The sequence below is a fragment of the Limulus polyphemus genome, unplaced genomic scaffold, assembly GCF_000517525.1.
Source record: "Limulus polyphemus unplaced genomic scaffold, Limulus_polyphemus-2.1.2 Scaffold5254, whole genome shotgun sequence".
In the NCBI taxonomy this organism is placed as follows: domain Eukaryota; kingdom Metazoa; phylum Arthropoda; class Merostomata; order Xiphosura; family Limulidae; genus Limulus; species Limulus polyphemus.
The window spans coordinates 13,015-23,024 of NW_013670864.1; the positions used below are offsets into that span (position 1 = coordinate 13,015).

Genomic DNA, 10,010 nt, shown 5'->3' on the forward strand with positions numbered 1-10,010 from the left:
AACTTTGTAATGTACTTAATTTTCACAGTTACACACACTATAGTTCACAACAATTCACTCACTTTCTATCGCGCTAAGACTTAATCGTCCGTCCCTGCAAACTATAGTTCCGATCTCTGTGTCTGCTATCCTCAGCTCCCGCCAACTGTAATCTCTGTCTTTCTTTCTCTCTGCCTGCTTCGTCTCTGTCTCCACTACTGCTTCGACTCCGTCTGTCTCTCTCACTGTCTAGCGCACTTATATACAATAATACTGCCTGTTCTAGAAACTTTTAAGACTCTCAGCACGTGCTACCAGCGTCACTTGACTTCTGCTGTCGTCACATGACCCCCGCTGTCATAACACACTAGCGAATCTTCTAGAATACTCGTCACGTGACCCCACTGTCGTAACACTGCCCCTTCCTTAGTATTGTTCATCCCGAACAATAGCCACTTACATTAAACTAATAAACAATTAACAATATCTTAATTAAATGTACAGAATTTACAAATACAAAATTAAAATTCAACAAAATCTTTTAATTTGTCGGGACATATCTTCTTCCGCACTGGTCTCTGTCTCGTTGGCTTCTGCTTCATATGGGGTTCATCTGCTTCATCAGGAAACGTCCTATCATTGATAACAGTCACATCAGTAGTAGTACCTTCATCAAGGGCTTCACTATTTCCCTTCTCAAAACCGAATATAGTTTCTTCTTCGACAGTGTCTTTTTCAGGTGACATGTCTTCAGCAGCGTCATTTGTGTTTTGCATCCTGCTTGGGAGAAGGTATCTAGTCTAAGCATAGTGACAAAGAACTATTGGGCACAATGGGATCAGTTGAAGCTTGAAGATGGTATTCTTCTCCAGAGATGGGAAAGTGACGACCTGGCAAACGGTTATCCCGAGAAAGTTACGGGAAGTTGTGCTGCACCAATCCCATGATACTTTAACAGGAGGACACCTCGGAGTTAAGAAGACATTGAGTCACCTACGACAAAGATTTTACTGGATAGGTATGAGGCAAGATGTGGAAGAATGGTGCAGGACATGCAGTACATGTTGTGCTAAAAGGGGACCCAAGCATAAGGGACGTGCTCCAATGAAGTTATATCAAGTTGGTGCACCAATGGAAAGAGTAGCCGTCGACATTGCTGGTCCTCTGCCCCAAAATCGTGCTGGAAACAAGTACATTTGTGTGGTGATGGATTATTTCACCAAGTGGCCTGAGGCATATGCAATACCAAATCAAGAAGCTACAACTGTAGCTTCTGCTATTAGTGATTTCTTCTTCAGATTTGGTATGCCATACGAACTGCATTAAGATCAAGGCCGTAACTTCAAATCGGCTGTGTTCCAAGATAGTCGCCAAGATGACTGGGATGTCTTACTACCTCCACTGCTGATGGCTTATAGGACAGCAGAGCATGAAGCCACTGGATACACTCCAGCAAAGTCGATGTTTGGTCGGGAACTTCGGTTGCCAGTGGATCTGTTAACAGGACGCCCACCTTATGAAGAGTTGCTTGAAAATGTGTCAGAGTTTGTGAAAGTGTTAACAGAAAGGATAAATGATATTCACAATCAAGTGCGCTCAAACTTGAAAACGTCTGCTGATTCGATGAAGTTATCTTATGATAAGAGATCTACTGAAGTTAGCTTTGTACCAGGAGACAAGGTGTGGTTGTATAATCCCAGGAAGACCAAAGGGAAGTCTCCTAAGTTGTCTTCTCTATGGGAAGGCCCATATGACATAGTGGATCGTCTCTCAGACGTGACTTTCCGGATAAAATGTGGTCAGCGAGGTAAGCCAAAGGTGGTGCATGCCAACAGGCTTTGGCGTTATCACGGTCCAGGACATTTCAGTTGGGATGAAGTGAACAATGGAAGCAGAAAGCAGTATATCTTAAAAGAAACAAGAAGAACGAGAAGAGAGATTACAACAGTTGTTGGAGGAAAAAGAAAAGAAGCAAGAAGAACGAGAAAAGAAACAAGAAGAGAGACAACAGCAGTTGCAAGAAAACCTGCAACAGTGGCAGCTCGACCAACAAAATAAACAAGAGAGACTACAGCAGTGGTTGGAGAAGAAAGAAAATAAGCAAGAAGAGAGATTACAGCAGTGGCAACTGGAACAATAAAGGAAACAGGAAAAAAGTCTCCAACTGTTGCAAGAAAGTCAGCAGCAACTACAGGAAAGTCAACAACAGTGGCAAGAAGTACAAATGAAAAACATTAGTAAATTTAAAAGCGAATTAGATACATTAAAGGATGATCTATTGTCTTTTACACAAGGAGGATACATTGACCATCAACTTAATCAGCCCCAGACAATGGCAAGCCCCTTACAGAGCCCACAGCTAAACCCTAATGCAGAGATATTCAGTCCCGTTAGAAGTCACATCCCAGATATGAATGTTAGTAATAGGAGTGATCCAGTGCGAAGGAAACCACAGGAATATGATGGGAAAGCACCGTGGGAAGCATATAGAGCACAGTTTGAGCTACTGGCAGAGATGAATGGATGAACAGAGGAGCTGCTCTTGTATTGCTGCCATCAAATCTGCTAAGCTGTAGTTTGATTTTCCACCTCTCGTTTCCATCTTCTTCTTTTATTCTCTATCCCACTTCTGACACCAATTTGTTACGTCTCTGTATATTTGCTTGTTAATTCTTACGAGATACAAGTCCTTTCTTTACAAAACTTGTTTATTCTTCCTCAATACAACTTAATTTTCACAGTTACACACACTATAGTTCACAACAATTCACTCACTTTCTATCGCGCTTAGACTTATTTGTCCGTCCCCGCAAACTATAGTTCCGATCTCCGTGTCTCCTATCCTCAGTTCCCGCCGACCGTAACCGCTGTCTTTCTTTCTCTGCCTGCTTTGTCTCCGCTACGTCTCTGTCTCCACTATTGCTTCGACTCCGTCCATCCCTCTCACTGTCTAGCGCACTTATATACGATAATACTGCCTGTTCTAGAAACTTCTAAGACTCTCAACACGTGCTACCAGCGTTAGTTGATGCAACGCTGTCGCAACACACTAGCGAATCTTCTAGAATACTCATCACGTGACCCCCACTGTCGTAACAATATATATATATATGTGTGTGTGTGTACTCTGAGCTAGTTGAATTGCTATTAAATAACATAAGAAATAATCAGAGCAAATACTCCCACAACTGACTGATTTTTACATTTATAGCTTTTTTTACATTTATTTATTACCAAGAGCCTCCAGCAGGCCGTTGGACCACCAATTAAAGTTGCTCCCCAAATACCTGTACTTATTTTATAACTACTTTGTATGTCCATAGGCTTATGAATTAAAACTATACAGTACCTATTTCCTGTGTACAAATAAACTTTTTAAAACATCTCCAAGCCTATAGATATTACACTATTGATTTCTAATGCGTAAATGATCTTTATAATACATCTGCAGGCTTACGAAAGAATAGAAAAAGAATATGAAGAGAAAAGTGCCAAATTGGAAGAAGAATACAAACTTCAGTCAGAGCTCTCTACATTAGTGTCTCTTGGTAATGAATGGTCAGAAATAACCTCCCTGTGATAGATTATTTGTTTCAGGTATGTACACTTTATGATATAAATATTTAAAAGTCAGATTGACTTATTACTGCCAAAAAGTGAAAATAACATATTTTATAGAATTATTTAGGGGTTATGTTTTAGTGAATAACTGAGTCTTAAGCTAGGGAAGACTGACAGTTTGTATGCATTTTCAATGTGATTTATTTACTTTTATGATGATATGTGATCTCCAAGTATCATTAAGTTTGTATGTTCTAACATCTATAGCCTTAAACACTGAAGCTGTATTTATGCTCCTGATGAAATTTTGTTTAGTATTTGTACACACAACAGCGTTTATTTGCTGTTTTTGATTTTCTGTAGAGCCTTGTTTGTGAACAGCTGTAGTTAGATCTTCCTCATCAAGCACTGTTGTTGCAGCAACCCAGGCATTGTTCTTTCCTTGTTACCTATTGTAATGCAGCCCATTTCAGTAGTCACTTCCTCTGCTGTCTCTAGAAAGCACATGGTTGCTATTAATATCAGTTGTGAAGCAGATAATGCGTAGTGACGATCAGCAACATTCATGTTTGTTGGAGCCAGTTCTCTGATTCTAGAAGGTAACAATCTGTGACTACTTCTATGTGACTGGTTAGTTACCCTTTGTTATGGGATACCTTCATTTTAAGCACTATTTTTCATTGCCTTGTCAGTAATTAGTGTTAGGTCATGTTGTTAAAAATGTTGTGTAAATAAATAAATATATATATATTTGTGTGTGTACAGAAATATATGAGTTGTGTTATAAAATTCCCAAGGACTGTTGTTTATAGGTAAATTTTGTATGAACAGTCCTTGAATTAAAGGAAGTTATGCTATTGGCAACAGTTAATACTATCTTCACCAGACTAAGTTGTTTTAGTAAATAAGCTTCTAGTGACCTTATCAGGTCATTCATCATGTGAGTTAGTGCACTGCACTAAAATAAAAGTAATCATTGGGAAATTGTAGTGTTGAAACACTCTCTCATTTATGTTGTTTCATATGACATTTGTTCAGTTCTTTTGTCAACCTAACTTCTTCTTTGGCTTATAGCCTAAGAAAACTCAACTGATTCTGATAAGTTAATTAATCACTAAGAGTACAAATCATACATAGACACACTTTGAATCCTTTATATTTTGCTAACATAACCAAGTTCCATTTCACTGAGGTTTTAAAGCTATCAATAGGTTATGTAATAGATTGGTAAAAATGTTTTACTCTTGAGTAATGAGTAACTAGACATGAGGGAGTTATGTGTTATTAAAATGTTGTGGAATATTTTTATTATTATTTATACTTTAGAAAAAATCAAAATATTAATTTGGTAGTCACTTTGATAATGATCTCAGTGTTTATAAGTAGATGAATGTTTTCAGTTGTTTTAAAGTTTAAGGTTTACAAGCTTAAATAACATAATGAAACATGCATCATAAACTAGAATTTAAATATTTGCAAGTTAAAAGAAACTTAGAGTGTACAATTTTCAGTAATTCTAAGTTACATGTTTTTGCACTGTTTCCACATTACTTTTGCCATGGCATTCCTTAATTCTAAGATACAACATGCAATCTATAAAGCTTGCCCTTAGATGCCCAGTCTTTCATACAAGTGGCCATTACATTATCAAATATATTTCAATAGCTGCCAAGAATTCAAGTGACAGCACCTCAATCACCTTTCATCATAAAGTACATTTTTGGCATATAATAAAAATTTCTGTGATTTAATGTCACAATAAGAAAGTATTGGAACTAATATTAATTACTGAAAATGACCAAAATTAACTGAGATATGAATATAAGGATGTACTTCTACTTAAGATCAAGCAGACCTGTTAATATCACCTCCCTCTAAAGGACACTTTCACAAGTCAGAAAATATTATACATTGAAGTCAAGTTCTACTGTAAGTAGTGACTGTGAATACTACACATAATTCATAGAAATCTTACATTCAAAGTTGTGGCTATGAATACTACACAGATTCATATAAGTTGTACTTTCAAAGTTGTGGCTGTGAATACTACACAGATTCATATAAGTTATACTTTCAAAGTTGTGGCTATGAATACTACACAGATTCATATAAGTCATACTTTCAAAGTTGTGGCTATGAATACTGCACAGATTCATATAAGTCATACTTTCAAAGTTGTGGCTGTGAATACTGCACAGATTCATATAAGTCATACTTTCAAAGTTGTGGCTGTGAATACTACACAGGGTCATACATATCTTACTTTCATTATATCGTGTAAAGTCTGTATGTGTAAGTGAATTATAAACTTATTTTAGGAGTTACATACCTGAAACTGTGTTTAGAACTTTATAGTCATACTAGTTATTGTGTTATGATTCAGAACATCCTTTACTGTCATATGATACTTTAATGCAAGATGTTCACAGACATAAAAACTGATAATTCAATCTTTTTCAGTTAAGTAAAACTCTGAGGACATATGTGACTGCTAAAGATTTTTTATATCTTTAGTTCATATTTCTGAATTCAAAACTAGTAGTAAAATTGTCTGGTTGACTGTCCTACTGAATAACATTAATAAACAACATACATTTCTGAAAAAATGCAATTCAAGTAATTAATGAACTTAATAAACATTTACTTTCTTGAAATTTAGTAATGAAACTTTGAACTGGGTTTTTAAGAATTTTCAAACCCAAAATTGATTTTGCAGATATATATCATGTCAGTTCTTAAAACAGAAAACAAAATTTGTATTTTTAGATAGTGAATATTGTTTATACCTTACTGTTAATAATTGTTTTGTTTGTATAATGATTTTATTTATTTTGTAATAGATTCTTTAAGAGTATAATTAATCCCAATGATCTTTCACACATTTCTGTTCTTTCTTAACAAGCATTACACCATTCCATGAATCAATGTCTAGTCCAATTTGATGTTTCAGGATATGTCTTGACTTTTTTATTTACACAGTTCACAAAAATTAGCAAATATAATAGTTGAATTGTTTTTACAAACTTGAGATTCAAAGTATTTTATACTGCTTGTATATTTACTTAATTGCTAATTGACTTACATTTTTCATCAGTCTGTATGTTAACTGTGTATGTGTTTTTTTTGGCTATTCTTGCATTTTGTACTTCTTTGGGTTGGAAAAATATGCATTTTTTTATAGTAAGAGAATTTTTCTTTGACAAGGAGGATCATTTACATTTATATTACCTTCTTTATGATGTTTTTTTAATTTTGGTTTTTGCTTTACATCAGACCTTAACATATCATAGACCTAATTCATTATAATTACTAATGTTGTTAACTAGAAAATAGTGAAGGAGAATATTTCATTTGAATAAAGTGTTTTTCAAATAACACTTTGAAATCTACAACACAAAATTGTGATTTTGGTGTTAAAAATACAGATTGTAAACTCAAAATGTTACCTCATTTTAAGAAAAAGAGTTCTATGTTTAGTTATTGCTAAATTTGAATGTCATTTGATCTCAAGAAAAAACGTTTTTAGAGTAGCATTTGCTAATCCTGTAAATGAAATATTGAAAATTTAAGATACATTTGTTTTAATATAATTCTTTTAAGGTGCTCCTGTTTTAAATCTTTTGATTATTTGTTATTCAGTCATAAACTTTTCAGCTACCATGACACAGAATTTTTATTTAGATTAAAAATTATATCACTGAAACATTAACATTTCTGTTTTGATCTGCTTGATAATGTTCCTAATTCTAGTTTTCTCAAGCACTTTTCCCTTGGTCTATTTTACTCTGTATAAGTATGACATAGTAGTGTTTTTAATTAATGGTGATGTCTCCATTACTTTAAAAGTCATTTAATGATGGGAATAAGTAGACATCATCTTACCTATATTAGTTGTATTTAGAAGAAAACCTGCAAAATAAAACGTCACCCAGTTGTAAATATCATAACTACAGATTATGATGTGGAAAGATTTTGAAAGACAACCAAGACAAAAGAAAAAAATCAAGGTTTTGTGTGTGTGTGTGTGTGTATTCAGTAAAATTTACAAAAAATGTAATTATTAAGATAAAATAAATATGATACATCATTTTATATTTTTTATGAGAACTTTAATAATAAACTTCAGACTTGTGGGATATCTTGGTATTAACAGTACTCTTATGTAGTACAACCACCAATGTCATTAAAGACTGAGTAAATCCAGTTTATGTAGAACATTTACCAGTATCTTGACCAACTGAGTGAATCCAGTTTATGTAGAACATTTACCAGTATTACTCAGTTGGTCAAGATACTGGTAACTGTTCTACATAAACTGGATTCACTCAGTTGGTCAAGATACTGGTAAATGTTCTACATAAACTGGATTCACTCAGTTGGTCAAGATACTGGCAAATGTTCTACATAAACTGGATTTACTCAGTTGGTCAAGAATCCAGTTTATGTAGAACAGTTACCAGTATCTTGACCAACTGAGTGAATCCAGTTTATGTAGAACATTACCAGTATCTTGACCAACTGAGTGAATCCAGTTTATGTAGAACAGTTACCAAAATGATCATGCTTAAGTCTATCAGAATGGTATTGTAAAATACACTCCAGCTTATTTAATATAATTTCCATGTTCTTTTTACAATAAATTCCTCAGGTTCGTGTATGATTTATTGAAAGAATGTTATCTAAAATCTAGGTTAAAAACACCAAATTTTAAGTATGCTTTTCTATCTTTGTGTCTTTAACTTTTTTAAATCACTGTGTTCATATTTTTTAAATATTCCAAGTTCATTATTGAGAAGAGTCAATTCAGTATATGGAGAACAACTATCAAGAAGGTGTCTGGTAAGTTAATTTAGCTTGTTGAATTAGTAGTTACTAAAATTTCTGTTGTCACAAATACAATTCAATATCAAGCTGAAGATAAACTTATCTGTAATCCACAGTTACCTGTTTCACCACCTTAGAAAAGTTTTAAGAATACCCTGTTTTTTGTTTTCTTTATGGTCAGCAACAGCCTGTAGTAGAGATGATTGATTCATCTCAATGCTTCAAATAGCTTTCGTTTCCCATCTTCAGGTTAAATTTACATCAGCATTTGAATTTACCAAAATCTGAAGACAGGAAACAAAAGTTACCTGAAACATCAAGATGTATCAACCATCACTACCACAAACTGTTACTGACCATAAAGAAACTTCCTCATATATCATAGATACAGGACCTAAACCACCCATCAAACAATACCTTGGGTTAAACTTACTACCACAAAGAAAATCAGAAAGGATATCAAATAGTCGTCTCTCACAACCCTAATGTTCAAATTGGCCACAACAGCAAAGTGCCATATTAACTCACACATCTAGTAACATTTAACACTGCAATGGAAACTCTCCATGTTTGGTCTAGCCTGAATTCTTCTGTTAAGAGTCTAATTTTGAAATATCCAAAATATAATTCCTGAACTTTCACTGGATATCAGTTCCTATATTTATCAATTATCGTAAAAAAAAAAGAATTGATGCTAAAATGTTATTCAGAACTTGCAAACAATACTCTTAAAATACTGAATAAAAATTAACATCTAAGTCATTCTCCTTGATTCTCATTAGACAGCTGTTGAATTTACAATGTCTGTCATCACTACTCTGTAACTTATTAATAAGCATGAATCTTCATTTTTTCTCATGAAAATGAATCTCTGGTTCTTGCAGTTGAGTGTACAGTGCAGAAGAGATTATCTACTTAATTTCCAAGCTGAAAGTTAAAAAAAAAAACATGTAACAATAGAATATAATTTTAACATTGTGGTAGCTGTGTTGAAAAAACTTATTGCTGTCTTTCAGAAGTAACTTTCTACACAAAATGTTTTAAAACTTATATACAACTTATTTTTAATTTTAATTTGATGTTTTAGCAGTTTGTCATTTTCTTTTCTTATCCTCCATTATCCATACCTTAGCACTTTGTTGGCAAATACAGCTGGGTGATTAATGGAATTTGATAACTGATTAATCATTAGGCTCATTAATTGATAACATCCAACTAATCACTTATTCTCACTTGAGACTTGGATAGTTTAACTAATCAAAAACCATAACAATCAGAAACACTACTTTCATTTAGTTGATTATTTTGAACAATCCTAATGCACAAATAAAACACCAAGTTTTTTTGGTTTTTCTCTTGAGAGGCCTATGATATGCAGATGAGATGATCTGCTTGTTTCCCATCTTCACATGCTGTCATATCACTGGGAAGGATCTCTCTACATAGGAAGTTAAGCTAAACCACTGGTGAATTCAAATTCGATGACGAGGAACCCCCTTTGAGACTAATAATGGCTGGAGATGGCTTGAATGGGTAATGAAGAAAAACTTTAATACAACAGCAAATGTTTTGTCATCATCAGTACCTGATGATGACAAAACATTGTCGAAACGTTGTACATTTGCTGTTGTATTAAAGTTTTTCTT

General features: G+C 34.0%; 1 protein-coding gene across 1 annotated transcript in view; it reads left to right on the top strand.

The window, feature by feature from the left end:
* Nucleotides 1-7,580, top strand: part of LOC106472338 (1-phosphatidylinositol 4,5-bisphosphate phosphodiesterase classes I and II-like) — a 19,858-nt gene extending 12,278 nt beyond the window's left edge. Inside the window, exons 7-8 of the mRNA XM_022400936.1 lie at nt 3,431-3,576; nt 3,904-7,580. Coding sequence (XP_022256644.1) covers nt 3,431-3,559 — 129 coding nt within the window. The 3' untranslated portion in view covers nt 3,560-3,576; nt 3,904-7,580. The remainder of the gene's footprint in view (nt 1-3,430; nt 3,577-3,903) is intronic.
* The last annotated feature ends 2,430 nt before the right edge of the window (nt 7,581-10,010 follow it).